This window comes from Cebus imitator, unplaced genomic scaffold (genome assembly GCF_001604975.1).
Source record: "Cebus imitator isolate Cc_AM_T3 unplaced genomic scaffold, Cebus_imitator-1.0 Scaffold283, whole genome shotgun sequence".
NCBI classification, from domain to species: Eukaryota; Metazoa; Chordata; class Mammalia; order Primates; family Cebidae; genus Cebus; species Cebus imitator.
Genome location: NW_016107598.1, coordinates 3,474,789 through 3,499,226, shown reverse-complemented (window position 1 = coordinate 3,499,226; position 24,438 = coordinate 3,474,789). Strand labels below are relative to the sequence as shown.

General features: G+C 35.6%; 1 protein-coding gene across 2 annotated transcripts in view; it reads right to left on the bottom strand.

Moving 5' to 3' along the window:
• The window catches only part of LOC108284781 (UDP-glucuronosyltransferase 2B4), an 89,719-nt gene that overhangs the window by 48,774 nt on the left and 16,507 nt on the right, over positions 1 to 24,438 (bottom strand). Inside the window, exon 6 of one of the 2 annotated variants that reach the window (XM_017501671.2) lies at positions 22,757 to 23,273. The exons of the other annotated variant lie outside the window; for it this stretch is intronic. Coding sequence (XP_017357160.1) covers positions 22,994 to 23,273 — 280 coding nt within the window. The 3' untranslated portion in view covers positions 22,757 to 22,993. Of the gene's footprint in view, positions 1 to 22,756; positions 23,274 to 24,438 lie in introns of those variants that run through there. 2 annotated transcript variants of the gene reach the window in all.

The following is a 24,438-nucleotide window of genomic DNA, read 5'->3' as shown; positions in this document are numbered from 1 at the left end:
GGAAAGGAAAGGAAAGGAAAGGAAAGGAAAGGAAAGGAAAGGAAAGGAAAGGAAAGGAAAGGAAAGGAAAGGAAAGGAAAGGAAAGGAAAGGAAAGGAAGGGAAGGGAAGGGAAGGGAAGGGAAGGGAAGGGAAGGGAAAGGAAAGGAAAGGAAAGGAAAGGAAAGGAGAAAGAAAGAAAGAAAGAAGGAAACAAAGAAAGAAAGAAAAGAAAAGAAAGAAAAGAAAGAAAGAAAAAGAAAGTTTAAGGGATGTTGAAGATTGTGAAAGTCGTGACTGATGTTATGGAGAGAAATTTATGCTGGAAATGTCATATGAGTTTTGTTTTAAAGGTCTAATCAAGTTTTAAAAATGTTAATTATAAAAGGAATTCTGTGTGTAAACATATTAGCTAAAGTTAAAGAAGTATTATTCAGTTTTTCTGTAAGCTGGACATTAAAATAAAAGCACAGGTTTTTCTTAAAGTACTAACTTGCTTTTTTACAAAGATTATAAAAGGTATCTGCCACACTATATTGAGACCACCTTCTGAATCAGGGTTTTTTCTGCCCTGTTACTTAAACAAACACCCCCTTTCTCAGCTTCTACGAGTACAACTACTTGGATAAGAGGAATAGATTTACCCCAGTGGGGTCCCACAATAATGGCACACATTAGACTAAAGTGCCAGATAACACTACATATCACTCCACTATCCTTTCACTATGTGTAAATTATAAAGGTTCTAACCCTTATTGTGCACTTGCCCAAAACAAGTATGGCTACATCATGGTAAAGGAGATACCTTAAGATTCTTAGTGGCAGGTAGCCTCAAACCAGGCAATGCAATCCATACTGGTTTCCCAAGAATTCCTTCATGTGCTAAAGCACAAAGCCAGGAAAATAATGGATTCCACTTTGGCAGGGAGGTCTGTCATGGGAAACAAGCCCATAGACTCCAGTTAGGCAATTATAACATTTCAGACTGAAGCCCCCATGGCGGATTGCAGGGCAGCCTTATAATGTCTTCATCTACGATAGCATTAACACAGTTTCATAACCACGTCTTGTTCTGCTATAATTTGGGCTGATGGGGGGATGGGATATCCCAAACCCTGAGTAAAATCCATGCCACCCCAAGGCACCTTATGGTGCTTGGGACATCTTAGCACCTTCCTTAACACCAGGCATGGGACATATCATAATTCCAGTTGCAACTCTACTATATAACCTTTAGTCATAATCACACTGATCAGTGCCTGATTTGCACTACCCATTCATATGTTTTCCTTATAGGAACTAACATTTCCATTACACTGCAGAACTTCACATTTGTGATCCAGGTGCAGGGACAGGCTTGCCTCATGTACCACTAATCAAACATATCTAATTTAAAAATTACTAGCGTCATGATATTAAGGAGACAATTTACATGCTATTGGCAAGGCTCCTCTGCCATCCTCACGTTAGAACACGCTCTGTTTCAAGTCATAAACAGAATATTCACAGTTGCACTCATAGCCTTTACAGTCTCAGCCATAGTCATCCTGGCAACTGCCAGTTGACTGTGCAGTGGCATCTATTACTGAGTCAGTACAAACAACTGCTTTTGTATAATCTGGCCAAAATTGTGTCTAATGAACTTCTCTTACAGCAAAGTGTACATCTAAAAGTTCTTGCATGTCTGCAAGCCCTCAAGACTGCTGTGGAATGTGTTGGGGAGTGACAGGATGCACTGGCATTTGGACAGCAATTAATCTGTGACTGGAAACATAAACATACCTGTGTCACTTCTGTACCATAGAATCAATCAATACTTAGGATGAGGTGAAACAAGACCTCTTGGGAACTTTTCATTACAATTCAACTGAAGATGTAAAGCAACTTAAACCTAAAATTTTAAAATCCCTTCACGCTGTAGAACTATACACCCAACAACAAACAGCCATATGGAAAGGTGTGCAAATCATTTCTCCTGGTTAGACCCCATTCCTGGGAGTTGAGACTTGAATTGAAAAGAATGTTTCTTACTGTACTTGTAATTGCCTTATGTTGTTTGTTAATTCTAGGATGCAAAGCCAGGATAAGAGCAATGACTGCCTCACCTGACAGACCCATGGCTGAGTGCATTGGTGCCCATTAGTCGACAGAGTCTAATAGTAAAAACATAAAACGGGTATATGTTGGAGTTCAATCAAGATGGTGGCAGAAATATTAAAGGAAACTTATAGAATATAGTCACAAACAATTTAGGAATGACTAAGGGTTTTCATTACTTGGCTGAAGGCAACTTTGCCCCTTTAATTAGATAATAAGATAAACTCCCCAAATTCCTTTGTTTCTACTCTAACTAGCTTTTTTACTCATGTAATCTTTGAGCCAGATGGCCCTTTGAGGTGGTAGGGGAGGTTAACTAGGGACATTATCCTTTAATGGTGTTTGCTCTGGGCATCTGTACCCGAGCTTTAATCTTTCAAAGGACTACTCTCTTAACCATGTTAATTATCCACACGTGTGTTTACTCAAAGCCTTTGTTGTGAAATCTATACTGAATAAATGTGAGGAAGGAGAACTAATGGGTGTTGTGTAGCTGTGATTTTGCTCTTTGGGAAGCACATGACCTTCTAGTCTGCTTGTTCACTGTGCTCTGTGTTTGAGTGTATTCCATCACCTGTTGTGGAATCAAGGTCTGCAGGACAGACCCCCCCCACAGGTGGTGACCCCAACATGACCAATGTCACATATTAATAGGGCCAAAGTTTTAAAGAAACCTTATCACTCAGTTCCTTCAGAAGGAGCAATGTGCTACAAAATAAATTTCCTCTACTATTAATGCATAGTCATGCAATGTGCCTGTGTGTGTATTTGACTGAGTATGTATAATAAGAATTAAAATAGCATTTTTACACACTAATGGGGAGAGATTCTGTTAAAAAATATGGAAACCAGACTCTTCAGTAAAATATTTTAATCACTAATATGGATTCTTAAGAAGACTACTGTTATTTTTATGTTTATCTTTAATTTTATATTGTTATAGATCTGCTAAATAACTTGTTTTAATTCCAGGAAGATTTTCTGAACAATTATCTTAGTTTAGTCATGACAATTTAATTCCCTGACTATGAGCACAAAGTAAAAGTTACTTGTCATTGGGAAGATATTATGTGTTTCTTTCAACTATATAATCCAACATAAAACATTTTTAAATGTTCTGATTGGACATTTACATAGTCTTTGGTAAAATTCCTGTTTAGATCTTTTAAATATTTTTTGATTAGGTTGACTTTTTAACATTTAACTGTAAGCATTCTTTATAAATTTCGTATACAAGTCACTTATCAGGTAAGTAACTTGCAAATATATACTCCAAACTCTCATTTTTCTTTTGATTTTATCGATAGTGTTCTTTAATGGGCAAAGATTTTAATTTTGATTAAATCCAATTTATCAATATTATTTTGGTTGCTTCTCCTGCTGGTGTCAGATCTAAAAACCTTGCCAGATTCAAGGTTACAATGTTATACCCATATCCTTCCTACTAAGTGTTTTGTACTTCTAGATCTTATATTTCAGTTTTTGATCTATTTTGAGTTTATTTTTATATACAGTTTGATTACAGGGGTTCAATTTTATTCATTTACATATAGGTAATTAGATTACCCACTGGGATTTGTTAAAGAGATTCTTCAATCTCCAATGTACAGCTTTAACATTCTTGTCGAAAATTAGTTAACCCTATGTTTGGCTATATTTCTGGATTTCTTATTCTTCAGTCTGGTTATTTTAGCACTAATTACTATTTTCTTTTTTTCTGCTAGGTTTGGATTTTGTTTCTTTTACAGTTGTAAATTTTCCCCTTTAATAACTCTTTTCTCATAACCTTTGTTTTTTGTTTTTTGTTTTTTGTTTTTTGTTTTGGTTTTTGTATTCTTCAACTTTCACAAAGGATTTTTATTTCATCTTTGATATACAAAAATACATTGTTCATTATTAATGTATTTGTTAATTTCTCAATTTTATTTTTAATTTATTTTTTACTATTGATATCTCATGCAAATCTTTATTTCCTCTTGTCATGTGCTGTTTCTATTGTATTTAATACACTTAAATGTATATATTACATTTACCAACCAAAATCATATTGTTATTATTATTACATTATATAATGCTATATTTTTTCAGAAGTGAAAAATATTTTAAGAGCAAATATATGCCTATATCATTGTTTATATAGGTTTTTATCATTTTTTTGTTGTTGTTATAAATCAAGTTAACTTTTCATATTATTTCTTGCTCCAATACAGTTTTGCATCCATATACCACCTTAGTGCTCTTATTGACTGATGTATTAAATATATATATTATTTTAAAGGCCCAAGAATACAGCTACATGTATGCTTTACATACTTCCTTAATTTGTTGAAGAAAGTTGAATTAATATGGATTTATACAATTTGTTAATTTCCATAATTATTTTTTCAGGTGCTCTTATTTTGTATGGATTAACATTTTTTTTCTGTGTTTATTACTTTCAGCCTGGATAATTTCTTTGGAAATTTTGTAAGGCAGACAGGTTACTTGGCAATAAATTTTATCTTATGTTTGTTTAGGAATGACTTTATTTCCCCTTCACATTTTAAAGATGAATTTGTAGAATATAGGAATTTTGGTCGACATTTTTTTTCTTTTCATGCCACTGCTGCTAGTTTCTGATAAGTACTCAGCTATTAATGTTATTTTAGTTCTATTGTATGTCAGGACTTGTTTTTCTCTTTGCACGTTATAATTTTCATCCTTTAGCTTTCAGCCAATTATTATTGTTGTGTCTGTGTTTGGATCTTTTTGTGTTTTTCCTAAACTAAGAATATATTTTATCTCTGAAATGTGTAAATTAGTGGTTTTTTTAATCATTTATGGAAAGTTTGGGACATTATTTTGAATACTTTCCACTGAATCTTTGTCTCTCGCTTTGTCATCTAGTACTCCTATTTTGCATACATTACTGTACTTAAGTGTGTTTCAAAAGTTTATATAAAGTTCTGTGTAATTTTTAAAAATTTTTTTCTGCTTTTTTTTTGGATTATATCATATCTATTGATCTACCTTCAAGTTTTTTGGCCCTTTTTACTTCTTCTGCTTCAAATATAAAGCAGAATTCTGCTTGTGCATTTTTCATTTCTTATTGTAATTTTCATTTCGGTATGTTCACTTCTTTCTTTTCAAAAATTATAACTTCTATTTCTTTCTATGTATTCTCTATTGGATGTGACATTGCTATTTTACCTTCCTTTTCACCTTTAGGTGTGGTTCCCTTTAGGACCTTGAAAATATTTATAGTGTCAAAATTAAAGTTTTGTCTGTTAAATCTACAACTCATCCCTTTTGCAGCACTTTTCTTTTTTTTTACCAATTTTTCCCCATGTAGTGGTCTGAATTTCCTATTTCTTTATAGAGTTGTTAACGTTTGTTAAACCCTCCTTATTTTAGATAATATGTTATAGTTACTTTGGGAATTAGACCCACATCTTTATTTTTATTTTTTTTTAATTGCATTTTAGGTTTGGGGGTACATGTGAAGAACATGCAAGATTGTTGCATAGGTACACACACGGCAATGTGATATGCTGCCTTCTTCCCCATCACCTGTATCTGGCATTTTTCCCCATGCTATCTCTCCCCAACTCTCCACCCCCCACTGTCCCTCCCCTATTACCCCCAAAAAACCCTAGTGTGTGATGTGTCCATGTGTTCTCATTGTTCAACACCCACCGCATGAGTGACAACATGCGGTGTTTGATTTCTGTTCTTGTGTCAGTTTGCTGAGACTGATGGTTTCCAGGTTCATCCATGTCCCTACAAAGGACACAAACTCATCATTTTTGACGGCTGCATATTATTCCATGGTGTATATATGCCACATTTTCCCTGTCAGTCTATCATCAATGGGCATTTGGGTTGGTTCCAAGTCTTTGTTATTGTAAACAGTGCTGCGATGAACATTCATGTGCATGTGTCCTTATAGTAGAACGATTTATAATCCTTCGGATATATGCCCAGTAATGGGATTGCTGCGTCAAATGGAATTTCTATTTCTAGGTCCTTGAGGAATCACCACACTGTCTTCCACAATGGTTGAACTAATTTACACTCCCACCAACAGTGTAAAAGTGTTCCTATTTCTCCACATCCTCTCCAGTATCTGTTGTCTCTAGATTTTTTAATGATAGCCATTCTAACTGGCATGAGATGGTATCTCAATGTAGTTTTGATTTGCATTTCTCTAATGACCAGTGGTGATGACAATTTTTAAATGTTTGTTGGCCTCATGTATGTCTTCTTTTGTAAAGTGTCTGTTCATGTCCTTACACTAAAATTAACTCCAGACATAAGACCTAACACCATAAAAACCCTAGAAGAAAACCTAGGCAAAACCATTCAGGACATAGGCATATGCAAGGACTTCATTACCAAAACACCAAAAGCATTGGCAACAAAAGCCAAAATAGACAAATGGGACCTAATCAAACTCCACAGCTCCTGCACAGCAAAAGAAACAGTCATTTAGAGAATGACTGTTTAGAGAGAATCGGCAACCAACAAAATGGGAAAAAATTTTTGCAATCTAACACTCTGACCAAGAGGTGATATCCAGAATCTACAAAGAACTAAAACAGATTTACAAGAAAAAAACTAACAAGGCCATTCAAAAGTGGACCCACACCTTTTAAAAATTGCAATTGTTATTTCTTTAGTGAGTAGATGAATTATTTAATAAAATCTCTTTCCTCTGTAATGTCATTTCCTTGATATTTCTACACAGAGGGTACATCCTGGGGCATTTTCATGGGCCTATAATAGCAAAGGTTTTAGTAGAAGCCCTCTTTGGCTCTTTTTTGTTTGCTTGCTTATTCCTTGGTTTTTCATGCCCAATCTAGCTGTTAGCCTTCATAAATTACTGGTTTGCTCATCCTTCACTTTTGGTAATAGCCCGGGGCAAACATTTTTCCACAATCTGATAAAATATCATTCAGGCACATTAGCAGTGATGGTTTTTGAGATATTTCAGGTCACAAGAAAGGCTCTACTTTTCTGTCTTTTTCATTGTTTTTTGTTTTGTTCTGTTTTGTTATTAGCGTGCTCATGATCTTGTGTCTCTCATGAAATTATCACCTTCTTTTAAACTGTCTACTATTAAGCCCTTCATATAATAAGCACACATTTATGCTTGAACTGCCTACATATTCTTTCAAATAAAGTAAATTACTCTCATGAGAGCTTTAGAGCTCTTAGTTTCATGGCCTGACACTTTCTTTGGGTGATATGTGTCAACAACATTGGTTCCAGAGCTTGGGGCAGAGGGAGTGGCAAAATTTGCGCCACTCAGAATAAGATGTTAGTCTCTTTTTTAGTTTGCTTCTTTTCTCAGCAAATCTCCATCCTATGATTGAACTATGGCAGTGACTATTTGGTACTCACCCAGAGTTCTTAGTATTCTGTGCCTGAGTTAAAAGCTCTGTGTTACGACAGTGGCTAGATGAAAGAAGGGACACATTTTTGGCCTCTCTTTCCTGGAATTTAGCCTCTGTAGCATATACATGAAGTGTGTGAATGAAAAACTCGGGAGGCTTTCCCCTCCAAAAAAATAATATAACCCTGCTGTGGAAATTTCATGGAGGTAGAGCTTCATGCTGTTGTCTACACCTGCCTGCAGTAGAATGTCTGTCACACTGAGTGAGGGTAGGCTAGAAAACAAGCCATTGTTTAAATGCCACAGGCCCTTGCTGTTCTTAACAACTCTTACTAGATGTTCTTTATTTTATTTTATTTTATTTTATTTTATTTTATTGCCTTTTAGGTTTTGGGGTACATGTGAAGAACTTGTAGGATTGTTGCATAGGTACACACATGGCAGTGTGATTTGCTGCCTTCCTCCCCATCACCTATATTTGGCATTTCTCCTCATGTTATTCCTCTCCAACTCCCCACCCCTCACTGTCCCTCTCTTATTTCCTTCCCACAGATCCCAGTGTGTGATGCTCCCTGCCCGGTGTCCATGTGTTCTCATTGTTCAACACCCGCCTATGAGTGAGATCATGTGGTGTTTGATTTTCTGTTCTTGTGTCAGTTTGCTGAGAATCATGGTTTGCAGGTTCATCCATGTTCCTACAAAGAACACAAACTCATCATTTTTTATGGCTTTATAGCATTACATGGTGTATATGTGCCACATTTTCCCTGTCAAGTCTATCATCGTTGGGCATTTAGGTTGGTTCCAAGTCTTTGCTATTGTAAACCGTGCCACAAAGAACATTTGTGTGCATGTGTCCTTATAATAGAATGATTTATAATCCTTTAGATATATATCCAGTAATGGGATTGCTGGGTCAAATGGAATTTCTATTTCTGGTCCTTGAGGAATTGCCACACTGTCTTCCACAATGGCTGAACTAATTTACACTCCTACCAACAGTGTAAAAGTGTTCCTATTTCTCCGCATCCTTTCCAGCATCTGTTGTCTCCAGATTTTTTAATGATCGCCATTCTAACTCGTGTGAGATGGTATCTCAATGTAGTTTTGATTTGCATTTCTTTAATGACCAGTGATGATGACCATTTTTTCATATGTTTGTTGGCCTCATATATGTCTTCTTTTATAAAGTGTCTGTTCATATCCTTTGCCCACTTTTGAATGGGCTTGTTTGTGTTTTTCTTGTAAATCTGTTTTAGTTCTTTGTAGATTCTGGATATTAGCCTTTTTTTCAGATGGGTAGATTGCAAACATTTTTCCCATTCTGTTGGTTGCTGATTCACTCTAATGACCGTTTCTTTTTCTGTACAGAATCTGTGGAGTTTGATTAGGTCACATTTGTCTATTTTGGCTTTTGTTGCCAATGCTTTGGTGTTTTAGTTATGAAATCCTTGCCTATGCCTATGTCCTGAATGGTTTTGCCTAGATTTTCTTCCAGGGTTTTCAAGGTGTTAGGTCTTATGTTTAAGTCTTTAATCCATCTGGAGTTAATTTTAGTGTAAGGTGTCAGGAAGGGGTCTAGTTTCTGCTTTCTGCACATGGCTAGTCAGTTTTCCCAACACCATTTATTATACAGGGAATCCTTTCCCCATTGCTTGTTGTTGTCATGTTTGTCAAAGATCAGATGGTTGTATATTTGTGGTGTTGCCTCTAAGGCCTCTGTTCTGTTCCATTGGTCTATATCTCTGTTTTGGTACCAGTACCATGCTGTTTTGATTACTGTAGTCTTGTAGTATAGTTTGAAGTTAGGTAGTGTGATGCCTCAAGCTTTGTTCTTTTTGCTTAGAATTGACTTGGCTATGTGGGCTCTCTTTTGGTTCCACATGAAGTTTAAGGTGGGATTTTCCGGTTCTGTGAAGAAGGTCATTGGTAGCTTGATGGGGATAGCATTGAATCTGTAAATTACTTTGGGCAGTATGGCCATTTTGATAATATTGATTCTTCCTAACCATAGCATGGAATGTTTCTCCATCTGTTTGTGTCCTCTCTTATTTCTTTGAGTAGTGCTTTGTAGTTCTCCTTGAAGAGGTCCTTTACATTCTTTCTTATTTGTGTTCCTAGGTATTTTATTCTCTTTGTAGCAATTGTGAGTGGCAGTTCGTTCTTGATTTGGCTCTCTTTTAGTCTGTTATTTGTGTATAGGAATGCTTGTGATTTTTGCACATTGATTTTATATCCTCAGACTTTGCTGAAGGTGCTTATCAGTTTCAGGAGATTTTGGGCTGAGACAATGGGGTCTTCTAAATATACAAACATGTTGTCTGTAAATAGGGACAAATTGACTCCTTCCTTTCCTAATTGAATACCGTTTATTTCTTTTTCTTGACTGATTGCTTGGGCTAGAACTTCCAATATTATATAGAATAGGAGTGGTGAGAGAAGGCATCCTTGTCTAGTGCCAGATTTCAAAGTGAATGCTTCCAGTTTTTGTCCATTCAGTATGATATTGGCTGTGAATTTGTCATAAATAGCTTTTATTATTTTGAGATACGTTCTGTCAATACCTAGTTTATTGAGGGTTTTTAGCATAAAGGGCTATTCAATTTTGTCAAAGGGCTTATCTGCATCTATTGAGATAATCATGTGGTTTTTGTCTTTGGTTCTGTTTATGTGGTGAACTATGTTTATAGATTTGCATGTGTTGAACCAGCCTTGCATCCCTGGGATGAAGCCTATTTGATCATGGTGTATAAGCTTTTTGATGTACTGTTGCAGTCAGTTTGCCAGTATTTTATTGAAGATTTTTGCATCTAAGTTCATCATAGATATTGGCCCGAAGTTTTTTTTTTTTCCTGTTGAGTCTCTGCTGGGTTTTGGTATCAGGATAATGTTGGTGTCATAAAATGATTTGGGAAGGATTCCCTCTTTTTGGATTGTTTGGAATAGTTTCAGAAAGAATGGTACCAGCTCCTCCTTGTACGTCTGGAAGAATGCGGCTTGAACCCATCTGGACCTAGGTTTTTTTTGGTTGGTAGGTTATTAATTGTTGCCTCAACTTCAGCCCTTGTTATTGGTCTATTCAGGTTTTGACTTCTTCCTGGTTTAGGCTAGGGAGAATGCAAGAGTCCAGGAATTTATCCATTGCTTCCAGGTTTACTAGTTTATGTGCATAGAGTTGTTTTTAATAATCTCTGATAATGATTTGTATTTCTGTGGAATCTGTGGTGATATCCCCTTTACCATTTTTTATTGAATCTGTTTGATTATTCTTTTTTTCTTTTTTATTAATCTGGCTAGTGATCTATTTTGTTGATCTTTTGAAAAAACCAGCTCCTGGTTTATTGATTTATTTATTGAAAAAAAATTTATTGATTTTTTTAAGGGTTTTTTGTGTCTCTATCTCCTTCAGTTCTGCTCTAATCTTAGTTATTTCTTGTGTTCTGCTAGGTTTTGGGTTTTTTTTTTTTGACGATAGGGTGTCAATTTTAGATCTTTCTTTGCTTCTCATTTGGGAATTTGTTGCTATATATTTTCCTCTAGAGACTGCTTTAAATATGTCCCAGAGATTCCTGTATGTTGTTTCTTCTTTCTTGTTCGTTTCAGAGAACATATTTATTTCTGCCTTTATTTCATTGTTAATCCAGTCAACATTCAAGAGCCAGTTGTTCAGTTTCCATGAAGCTGTGCGGTTCTGAGTTAGTTTCTGAATTCTGAGTTCTAACTTCATTGCACTGTGGTCTGAGAGACTTCTTGTTATGATTTCCGTTCTTTTGCATTTGCTGAGGAGTGATTTATTTCCAATTATGTAGTCAATTTTAGAGTAGGTGTGATGTTGTGCTGAGAAGAATGTATATTCTGTGGATTTGGGGTGGAGAGTTATGTAAATGTCTATTAGATTTGCTTGTTTCAGGTCTGATTTCAAGTCCTGGATGTTCCTGTTAGTTTTCCATCTCATTGATCTATCTAATATTGACAGTGGACTGTTAAAGTCTCCCACTATTATTGTGTGGGAGTCTAAGTCTCTTTATATGTCATTAAGAGCTTGCTTTATGTACCTGGGTGCTCCTGTATTGGGTGTGTATATATGTAGGATTATTAGATCTTCTTGAGGTATTGATTCTTTTACCATTATGTAATACCCTTCCTTTGTCTCTTTTGATCTTTGTTGGTTTAAAGTCCATTTTATCAGAGACTAGGATTGTAACTTCTGCTTTTTTTTTTTTTTGCTCTCAATTTGCTTAATAAATATCCCTCCATCCCTTTATTTTGAGCCTATATGTGTCCTTGCACATGAGGTGGGTCTCCTGAATATGGCACACCAATGGGTCTTGACTTTTTATCCAATTTGCCGGTCTGTGTGTCTTGACTGGGGCATTTAGCCCATTTACATTTAATGTTAATATTGTTATGTGTGAATTTGATCCTGCCCTTTTGATGTTAGCTGGATGTTTTGCCTGTTAGTTGATGCATTTTCTTCATTGTGTTGATGGTCTTTACCATTTGGTATGTGTTTTGCAGTGGCTGGTGCTGGTTGTTCCTTTCCTAGTTTAGTGCTTCTTTCAAGTGCTTCTGTAAGGCAGGCCTGATGGTGAGGAAATCTCTCAGCAATTGCTTGTCCATAAAGGATTCTTTTTATCCTTCACTTATGCAGCTTAGTTTGGCTGGATTTGAAAATCTAGATTGAAAGTTCTTTTCTTTAAGGATGTTGAATATTGGTTCCCACTCTCTTCTGGCTGGTAGGGTTTCTGCAGAGAGATCCACTGTGAATCTGATGGGTTTCTCTTTGTGGGTAACTAGACCTTTCTCTTTGGCTACTGTTAGCATTTTTCCCTTCATTTCAACCCTGGTGAATCTGACGATTATGCGCCTTGGGGTTGCTCTTCTTGAAGAGTATCTTTGCAGTTTTCTATTTCCTGGACTTGAATGGTGGTCTGGCTTGCTAGATTGGGGAAGTTTTCCTGGATAATATCCTGAAGAATGTTTTCCTGCTTGGATTCATTCTCTCCATCACATTCAGGTACACCTAGCAAATGTAGATCAGGTCTTTTCACATAATCTCATATTTGTTGGAGGCTTTGTTCATTTCTTTTCACTCTTTTTTCTTTATTCTTGCCTTCTCATTTTATTTCATTGAGTTGATCTTCAATCTCTGATATCCTCCCTTCTGCTTGGTAGATTTGGCTATTGAAGCTTGTGTATGCTTCACGAAGTTCTCGTGCTGTGTTTTTCAGCTCCATCAAGTCATTTATATTCTTTTCTGAGCTATTTATTCTAGTTAGCATCTCATCTAACCTTTTTTCTAGGTTCTTAGTTTCTTTGCATTGGGTTAGCACATGTTCTTTTAGCTCTGAGAAGTTTGTTATTACCCACCTTCTGAAACTTGTTTCTGTCAATTCATCAAGTTCATTCTCCATATATTTTTGATTCCTAGTTGTTGAGGAGTTGTGATCCTTTGGAGGAGGAGAGGCATTATGGTTTTTGGTGTTTTCGTCTTTTTGCACCAGTTTCTTCCCATCTTAGTGGATTTATCTACCTGTGGTCTTTGTAGTTGGTGACTTTCGGATGAGGTCTCTAAGTTTGCATCCTTTTTGTTGATGTTGAAGTTATTTCTTTCTGTTTCTTAGTTTTCCTTCTAACATTTGGGACCCTCTGCTGTAGGACTGCTGGAGGCTGACTCCAGACCCTACTTGCCTGGAGATCACCCATGGGTGCTGCAGAACAGTAAAGGTTGCTGCTGGTTTCTTTTCTTGTTATTTTTGTCCCAGAAGGGTACCTGCCAGATGTTGGCCTGAGCTCTCCTTTATGAGGTGTCTCTTTGTATATATAGGGGTTGGGGAGCTACTTGAGGAGACAGTCTGTCCCTTATAGGAGCTCAATTGCTATGCTGAGAGCTCTGTTGTTCTGTGCAGAGCTGCTGGGCAGGTGCCTTTAAGTCTGCTACAACAGAATTCATAACTGCCTCTTTTCCCAGGTGCTCTGTCCTAGGAAGGTTGGCTTTATTTATAAGTTCTTGTCATGCTGCTGACTTTTTTCATAGATGCCCGGCCCCGCAGGGAGTAGTCTAGTCACAGTCTGCCAGCAGAGGTGTTGCTGAGCTGCCACAGGCTCTTCCCAGCTGCTGTGTGAACTGTCTCAGTAGTGGCAGACTGCCTCGGAAGTGGTGGTCACCCTTCCCCTCAATGAGCTGGACAGTTCTGGATCTAGCTGCACTTGCTGCAAAACTCTCAATCCAGAGCATTTCAGATTGCTTATTTTGTGGGGGTGGTACCTGCTGAGCCAGATTGCCTGGCTCTCTGTCTCTGCCCCCTCCCTTTCAGTTGAATGGGTGGCTCTGTCTCCCAGGCATTCCAGGTACCAGTAGAAATAGCTCCCAGATCTGTGTGAGTTTCTGTGCGCCAATCCAGCAGTGGCTGAAACTGCTGTGCTGGAAACTCATAGCACTTTTCGACCCAGGAATCTCCTAGTCTGTGGGCAGTGAAAATTTATATTGAAATGCAGTAGGCACTCTCCCTCTGTGTTGTTCTTTCTGGGAACTGCACTTCAGAGCTGTTCCTATTCAGCCATCTTGGATCTTCCCCCCCAAAAAAATATATTTCTAATCATTAAATAGGTATTAAATCTCCAAAAAACAATTTTTTACTTGACAAGGTAAGTAAGTTTTGAAAAGATATTCTGTCATGGAAAGAAAAGTCTTGCATCATAACCTTTCTTGTTGGAATAAGCTGAAGAAATCCCATCTATCAGGTTTCTCAGCTTCAAATACAACTAATACAACTAATCTCTTTTTTTTTTCCTTTGAGTTCTATCAAATTTCCAGAAACAAAACATGCAACATTTTTTGATGATAAATATCACAGTTGCCACACAGGCCAGCAGGAACCCCATTACAGCCAAAGAGTGGTACTGGAAACAGGTGACATCATGGTTGTAACTCAAAGGTGTTTTGCTTCTTTGTGATGCATGGCAAACTCAATCCAGAAGACTGCTCAATTTAAAGGCTTCATTGGTTGATCATGATGAATTCGTGGTAATTTCATAGTGTTTTCTTTACAACTGAATGATAAACATAAAGATAACACTGAAAGTAAGTTTATTTGTCTGAGCATATCAAGTCCATTAAAGGCTTTTACTTTTTACATTTTATATATTTATTTATGGAGTCTTGCTCTGTTGCCCAGGCTTGAGTACAGTGGTGCAATCTCAGCTCACTGCAAGCTCCACATCCCAGAAGATCAGGCAATGTTTCTGCCTCAGCCTCCTGAGTAGCTGTGACTACAAGTGTGTGCCACCATGCCCAGCTAATTTTTGTATTTTTAGTACAGGCAGGGTTTTCCATGTTGTCCAGGCTGGTCTCAAACTCCTGACCTCAGGTTATCCACCGCTTTGGCCTCCTAAAGTGCTGGGACTACAGGCATGAGTCACTGTGCCTGGAGAGTACCACAGGGATGTTTTATTGCCCATTTACCCCATATAGTGATCCCACGTTCCTATTTCTTTTTACTCCTTATATAGTTTGTTAAGCCCTCAATATTTTAAATAGTATATTGTAGTTACTCTGGAAATTATACTCCCATCTTCTTTTAATTCTAACTTATTTGTTTGGTGAATAGATGAATTATTTTTATGAAGATTTTTCCCTCACAGTGTTATGTCCTTGATATTTCTGCTCAGAAAGTGCACACTTGGTCATTTTCACAAACCATAGAATAACAGTGATTTAAATAGGAACACCTTTGATTCTTTTCTGTTTTTTTGTTTGTTAGTTTTACGTGCTCAGTCTAGCTCTCAACCTTCACAATTTATTGGCTGATTGATCTTTTGCTTGTGGTATTGCCCTTGGAGCGTAAATTGCTTCATACCCTGATCCAATAACATTTAGGCACTTTCGCAGTGATAGTTTTTGTGGCATTTCAGGGTGATTTGGATACAAGAAACGATCTTCTTTTCTATCGCTCTCTCTCTCTTTTTCTGATTAGCTTTCTTGTGGTCTTGTTTGTATCACTCATGAAATTACCATCTTCTTTTACTGTTACCAAAAATCCTTTCATATCTTGACAATACCTTTAAAATTGAACTTCCTATACATTCTTTCAAATAAAGTAAATTACTCCATGAGAGCTTTAGAAACCCTTTCTTTAATGGTGTGACTTCTTCCTTGGGAAAAAGGTGCCAACCTCAGCCCCCAAAGAGTAAGGCACTAGCCTGCAGTCTTAATTTGCTTCTTCCTTTGTGGAACCTCCATCCTATAAATGAATTATTATAATGATTATTTGGTACTCAGTGTTCCTAGTATGCTTTGCCTGAGTAAAACTTCCGTGTTTTGACAGCAGCTAGATGAAAGAAGAGAAACTTTTCTGGTCTCTCTTGTCTGGAATTTAGCCTCTTTAACATACAGATGAAGTGTCTGTGTGTGAAAAATTCAGGAATCTTACTCCCTCCCAAAAACACAATATAGTTCTCTTGTAGTGATTTCACAGATGGGGAGTTCAATTGTCTAGTCTGCACATGCTTCCAGTAAAATTTCTGTTGCACTGAGTGAAGGTAGGCTAGAAAGTAAGTCATTGGTTAAGTGCCACAAGGTCTTGCTGTTTTTAACAAACCGCAGTAGATGTTCCTTAATAAATGTTTATTTATTTGCTGCATATCTTAAGGGCAATTCCTAATATATTGTTCAATTTGTTAATTAATTTTATTTTTTTTTAACCCTTTTCTCTGTTCGCCCAGAGAATACTTACAGGCAGTACTTTCAGATGCAGCATTTACTGCGAGATAATTTTGCCACAAAATTATCTTGCTTTTATTACTATTTTTGCATGCTCTAGCATAATAACTTTGGAAACAAAAAAAAATCATTCTACTTTTAGCATTCTATTTTTAGTAGTAGTATTTAAGTTTACGAAATATAGAAATTTTTGATCACTGAAAATGTCAAATCCTGGAAAATGTAGCATGATCTTAACATTGTTCTCAAGCAGTTGTTGGTTGAAGATTAATTTGATTAATTCAGTTTTTCTCAAATAGATGATTCAGATGACTCTGATGTTCATTCTGTTTAGATATAACTCCAAGAAGAGCTTTTACAATGTATGTTCACATTGAAAATGAATCAGATTTGCTTCAGCCTCAAAGAGTGTATTTCTGTAAAAACTAAATGAGTGCTGGCTGTGAGCTGCACTGTTTTTTTTCCTAAACCAGAAAACAGTAAAACCATAAAGAGGTGTGGTTTCACAAAGTTTCCCAGGCTGGCCCTTGAGCTCCTGGGCTCAAGTAATCTTCTCTCCTCAGCCTCCTGAGTAGCTGGGACTATAGGTGCATGCCACTGCAGTCAACTTCTCCTAACATGTTTAAATTGTTGTCTCTAAAAACAATTTTTACCATTTATCCTTCTTACATTTCAGAGACGATTCAGGGTACTTTTTATGCTATCAATCTGGAAGTGAGTAGGTCAAAGTTTTCTTCTAAAATATGTGTCCACCTTCTTGTCATAAGTTTGTCCTGCCCCAGCATTCCTTTTTTGACAACATGGGTTGTTTAAGACCTAGTCATAGCTTGTCACTTTTGACTTTATTAAAACTTCCCTCCCTCGTGTAGTTGTTTGAGACAGAATCTACTTTTTTCTCATCCTAATGGCCAGAAATGCAACACTTCACTCACAATGGTGGTGACCATGATATAACCTAATGATCAATAGCAGAGTCATATAATAATTTTCCCCTTCATGTGTGTTTCCTTTAGGTAGCCATTTCTCAACTCCTACAGAGAAGTTTAGGAAATATTGACTATGGGCCTTAATAAGAGCCTCTCCCACAGAGGTTCTCCCGTCCACTTCCAGGTAGCACGTTGAGCTCTCTGCCACCTCTGAACTTTCTGTTAGTTTTCTGTCATCATCATAAACATCACTTAGGAACTCTGAGTAATAAACTTATCCTATTTGATGCATTTTGGTCTTACTTTCTCATTTCATTATACTTTACCTAACATACACCTGAAACTCACCTCCCCACCCCCATCAGGGCTTTCCAGGGTCTTGATTTATGGCTATTCTCAAAAAGGAGACTTCAATATTAAATTGGAAAGAATTCATAACAATATAAATCACAACATTTTTGAATATATTTAATAACAGAACAAATAGAACATAAAAATTTAATTTTATATATCACAGAATTGCTATTTAGAAACAAATAGGGCATGTTATAGCCTATTGAGTAATATTTTTCAATGCAAATAAGCATATAACTTCAACAAATTGTTAAACGAAACACTTTGTTTTATCAAGAAACAACAAAATGTTTCATTTAACATTTTGTTGAAGTTACATACTTATTTGCATTAACAAATATTACCCAATAGGCTATAGAATAATGCTAACACATAATGCCAGAGTGCAAGGCATGGAGGGTGGCAGAATGTGAGATGCCTGTCAAAAGAGTACAAAGTTACCTTTTGATGTGGAAAAAAATACTTTGTATCTAGATACTGGCACAACCTTGCAAATGTGTTAAATACCACTGAATTATACACATTAAATGGGTAAAGTGTATAGTTTTGTGGTGTGCAATTTCTGTATCAATTATTTTTTAAATTTTATCAAGTCGTTGACCAGATTTGACCAAGAGGTCACAGTTGGACAGCACTTGGTTTATGCTACAAATTTAACTCCCACATGCTTGAAGTAGTAAATACTGTCATTTTTATTATTTACATTAGAAACATATTTTGAAGCTATATTATGTAATTACTGTATATGAACACTAAAATTATTATTATGGAAATTTTTTGGTTTGTTTAATGATAATAATGCAAATTTTATTTTGCCATACAAACAATTGTTTTAGTGCTTTTCAATATTATTCCATTCATTCTTTCAGCAACCTCATGCTATTGATAATGTTATGGCAACCATTGCCATTTCATTGGGGAGGAAGCTGAGGCAAATAAAATCCAAGTAACTTGTCCAACCCCACATCACTTTATAGTGGTTTCTGAGACTTTAATCAAGGCCTTCTGGATCCAGAGTACCAGCTCTTAACTACGATGTTATGTTGACTCTCCTATTTGGGGTACAGATATTTTCAAAATGTGGTTTCCCACTTATGTAGATTTATATTAATTGTAATTTTATTACAAATGTGTAATTTAAAATATGTGGAATTATTATTCCAGCTATGTATCACTGCATAACAATTTGTTCCCAAATGTAGCCTTAAAACAACTGTAATCTTATTATCATCTCTCAGAGTCTGTGTGTTAGGTGGGCTCAGTTAACTCCTTCCACAGAGTTTCTTAGGTAGCTACTTTCCTATGGTGTCTGAGTCTGTAATTATCTGAAGATCATTCATTCACTTTCGTACTTAGTGATTTGTGTGGAAAAGCTCAAAGTGCTAGTGGGCTACCAAGATTTTTAGGCATATATTTGTGTCTCTCTACCAAGTTGTCATTTATTATGGAGACTACATTTTGAATTGATGAAGTGTTGGGTAATAGTGAGGAAAAAGGAGACGTGAAAATAATAAACAGAAAGAAAGAAAGAGAAACAGAGAGAGAACATGCTGTGCTTCCACAAGAGCTTTGAAACTTTAGCTGAATTATTTTCATTACTTTCTTTTTGTTGAGACAGCTACAAAGTTTGCCAGGCTTCAAAGGGAGGTGATATTACTTGATAGGAAAATTGTCAATGTATTTATTGTCATGTCACAAAATAACAAAAAATATAGCCTTTTGAAGAAGGCAGCAGAAGTTATTAAACTATTGTATGATTCATAAAATATTAAAATAGTAAAATAAAGTATATCAAAATTGCATGAATTTATATTTCTATAATTACTGAAATTTTAAACATTGTATTATATTTATTCACAGATGTTAAAAAAATAGAACAAATGTCCTAAAAACAAACTGCAAGTGGATAAAATAGACAATATATAAGAAACATTAGCAAGCTTTCGGAATGACACTAGTGAATTAATAATGGGATGTTACATTTTGGATCATATTTTTATCAATTTTTATTAGATTTCCTGTTTTGTTAGGTGGAGTTCTCACTGAGCAATGGATATCAATATTTTGTTATATGTGGTGTAGCATATGTTTTATGTGAATTAATTCTGACTTATAAGCATAATAAATGAACATTATTAATCTTTGGCACTATGTAAGGTTTGTTTTTCTTTTATCTGTATCTGCTCCTGGATGATTTGTATGAAATATTTTGTTGTAAACTCTTCCACTATTTTCTCTAGCATCAATATCTCGTGTGCGTGTGTGTGTATGTGTGTGTGTCTGTGTGTGAGTGTGTGTTTGTGTGTGTATGGCATAATCTATGTGTGTATAATTATAAATATACACGTATATTAGTTTTTAATCAAACCTTATGCTGGAGAATACCTTTTGTAAGAATTGGTTAATGGTAAGATTTTTTAGTGTCAAAGACAACTAGGCTTCTGTAAATCTGTACTACTTTGATCATAAAGTGCTTCCCTGATGTGTAGATTAAAGGAGATTTATGGCTTGATTTAGCTATTTTCCTCAAAATTTATAAATTTTTTGTATTCTTTGTATATATTTTTCCGCATGCTGAAAAGTTTATGTTTCCATATTTTATTTATAGGAGGGAAGGATTAAGAGGCTCTATGGAAGATAAAAATTTGGATATAATCATGTAAACTATAGTTATATAGAATAATAATTATTATTTCAAGCTGTCTTCAAAGTATTGTATTTCACAACATATCTATTCGCTAGTTAAGTGGTGCTGTGTCTTGTTTTAAAAGAAATTGACATGTATATGTACATGCATGTTTAGTAAGATTGATAATTTACTATGTCTTTCTAGAGTACAATTTCTATATTATCACAACCTAAAATTAAGGATTTACATTTGTTATTAAAGGTCAAAAATTATGATAAAACCCATATTAAATTTAGGATTTTTTTTTCTAGTTCTGTTAAGAATAACGATGGTATGTTGATGAGAATTAAATTGGATTTATAGATTTCTTTTGACAATATGGTCATTTTCACAAAATTGATCTACCCATCCATGAGCATGGGATGTATTTCCATTTGTTTGTTTCATCTATGATTTTTTCAGTTGTATTTTGTAGTTTTCTTTGTAGAGGTCTTTCACCTTCCTGGTTGGGTATATTCCTAAGTATTTTTTTTTTCCTTTTTGCAGCTATTGTGAAAATGGATGCATTCTTAATTTGATAATCAGCTTTGAAACCTGCATAACCAAAGAAAGACTAAGAAAAAAGGACGAATCTGGAAGCATCACATTACCTAACTTCAAACTATATTAGAAGGCTATAGTTACAAAAGCAACATGATATTGGCCTAATAACAGGCAAGTAGATCAATGGAACAGAATAGAGAATCCAGAAATAAAGCCAAATATTTGCACCCAACTGATCTTTGACGAAACAAGTAAAAACATAAAATGGGGAAATGATACTCTATTCAACAAATGGGGCTGGCATAATTTGCCATTCACAGGTAGAAGAATGAAACTGCATCCTTGTCTCTCACCTTATAAAAAAATCAACTCACAATGGATCAAATAATTAAATCTAAGACCTGAAACAATAAAAATTCTAGAAGATAGCATTGGAAAAACTCTTCTAGATATTGGGTTGGACAAAAACCTTATGACCAAAAATTCAAAAGCGAATGCAACTAAAATAAAGATAAATAGTTGCGATTTAATTAAACTTAAAAGCTCAGCTGGCAAAAGAAATAATCAGCTGTGTAAACAGACAACTCACAGAATAGTGGAAAATATCCATAAACTATGCATCTGACAAAGAACAAATGTCAGAATCTACAAAGAACTAAAAAAAAAAAAAAAAAATCCACAAGAGAAAAACAAATTACCCCATCAAAAAGTAGGCTACAGTCATGAATAGACGATTCATAAAAAGAGATATGTAAATGGCCAACATATGAAAAAATGCTCAACTTCACTAATTATCAGGAAACACAAATCAAAACCACAATGCAACACCACTGTACTCCTGCAAGAATGACCATAAGTTAAAAATCCCAAATAATACAATGTTGGTATGGATGTGGTATAAAGGGAACAGTTTTATGCTGCTGTGAGAATGTAAACTAGTAAAACTACTATGGAAAACTGTATGAATATTACCATAAGAACTGAAAGTAGAAGTACCCTTTGATCCAGAAGTCCCACTACTATGTATCTTCCAAGAGGAAAATGTCTTTATATGAAAAAAACCCATGCACATACATATTTACAACAGCACAGTTCACAATTTAAATAATATGGAAGCAGCCTAAATGCCCATCAACCAATCAACAGGTGGTTAAGAAAATGTATATATATATACATATATGCATATTCATATATATACACATATATGCATACTAGATATATACACCATGTAATACTACTAAACCATAAAAAGAAACAAAATAATGGCATTAAGAACAACTTGTATGGAATGGGAGAGCATTATTCTAAGTGAAGTAATTTAGGAATAAAAAACCGATTGTACATTCTGACTTATAAGTGGGAGATAAGCTATGAGGATAAAAAGGCACGAGAATGATATAATGACTCTCAGGATTTAGAGGGTAAGGTTGGAGGTGGGTGAGGGATACAAGACTACACATTGAGTGCAGTGTGCACTGATCATGTGATGCATGCATCAAAATCTCAAAAGTTACCACTAAAGAACTTATCCATCTAATCAAACACCACCTGTTCCCAAATAACTATTGAAGTAATTAAAAATGTTAGAATAAAATCGACCAGGTGAATATTTTTAAACACCTAGAAAAAATAGAATTGGCTCATGAAACCAAAGATGTTGTAAAATAGTTGAATGTTACAGAAGGGAGTAGGTAAGAGTTGCTGTATTTATAATTTCACATAATTTCCACTGAGAAATGACTTAAGCACTAAAATAGTAAACACTTTGCCATGAATTTAAAAAAAGTTTGTGACAATAAAGCTGCATGCCAAGCAACACTACTCATCATAAAAACCAAGCAACACTACCCATCTCAAAATATCAAAAGGACAAGAGAGACTTTTAATACAATTTAACAATTTAATAGTTTCATTAGCAACAGTTAAAACAACAAAATCCTGTTCAAAATGAAGCCAAAATACTTGAGTATGTGCAAAACAGTACTGATATTGTCAGTGGGCTTCATAATGTTCTTGTGTTTATGTACAGTGTGTGTAATATAGTTAAGCTGAAGAAAATATTTTTCCTGTAACCTGTGAATTAGAGCAACAAATTTCAATATAAGTGCAACAAACTTCAGTATAAGCTTATATGGCTTTATATTATTTTTTTATTTTTCCTAGTGTTTTCTTCATTGCCACAAAATATTTCTAACCATTAACTGGATGGTAAACTTCTGAAAAACAAATTTTTACTTGACAAGGTAGGTTTTGAAAAGATTTTTTTTTCTTGTCACAGGGAGGAAAAAATCCTGCATCATAATCTTTCTTGCTGGAATAAACTGAAGTAGTCCCATCAATCAGGTTTTCCAGCTCAAGCTCTAGCTATAACTAATCCTTTTTTCCCTTCTTTCCTGTTCTAGCAAACTTCCAGAAACAAAACAGACAACATTTTGTGATGATGAATATCACAGTTGCCACGCAGGCCAGGAGGAACACAATCACATCCAAAGAGTGGTACTGGAACCAGGTGAGGCCGTGGGCTGCAACCCGAAGGTGTTTGGCTCCTTTGTGGCGCATGACAAACTCAATCCAGAAGACTGCTCGATCCAGGGGCTTCACTGGTTGATCACGTTGAATTTTTGATAATTTCATAATATTCTCTTTGTATCTGAGGGTTAAAAATAAAGATAGCAACACTGAAAGCAAGTTAATTTGCCTGTGTATATCAAGTCCATGAAAGGTTTTAAAGTGTCAAATGATTCAAAGTAAATATTAAAGAATTAACATATAATATGTGTATTTTAATTAGAGTCATCATAGAAAGTTTGGCTTTTAAATTGGACTTTCTCATTGACAAACAAAAAAGTTTGGCTTTCTCATTGACAAATGTTTTTTTAAATTGTTTATTATACTTTAAGTTCTTGGGTACATGTGCAGATAGTGCAGGGTTGTTACATAGTATGCATAGATATACATGTGCCTTGGTGGTTTGCAGCATCTATCACCCCATCATCTACATTAGATATTTCTCCTAAAGCTATCCCTACCCAAACTTCCCAAACCCTCCTACCCTTCCCCTAATCCACCACCACCTGACAGGCCCCAGTATGTGATGTTCTCCTCCCTGTATTCATGTGATTTCATTGTTCAACTCTCACTTATGAATGTTACTTATGAGGCCTCTGTTCTGTTCCAATGGTCTATATCTCTGTTTTGGTACCAGTAGCATGACCATGCTGTTTTAATTACTGTAGTCTTGTAGTATAGTTTGAAGTCAGGTAGCATGATGTTTCCACTTTTTTTTTTTTTTGTACTTTAGGTTCTGGGGTACATGTGCAGATCATGCAGGGTTGTTGCATAGGTACTTACATGGCAAGGTGGTTTGCTGCTTCCTTCCCTCCCTCACCTATATTTGGCATTTCTCCCCAAGTTATACCTCCCCAACATACCCATCCGTTGCTGTACCTCCCCAAGCCCCCACAACAGACCCCAGTGTGTGATGCTCCCCTTCCTATGTTCTCATTGTTCAACACTTGCCTATGAATGAGGACATGCAGTGTTTGATTTTCTGTTCTTGTGTCAGTTTGCTGAGAATGATGGCTTCCAGATTCATCCATGTCCCTACAAAGGACACAAACTCATCGTTTTTTATGATGGCAGAGTATTTCATGGTGTTTATGTGCAACATTTTCTTTGTTCAGTCTATCATTGATGGGCATTTGAGTTGGTTCCAGGTCTTTGCTATTGTAAACAGTGCTGCAATGAAATCCAAAAGTGGGAAAAGGAAATGAACAGACACATAAAAAGAAGACATATATGAGGCCAACAAACAT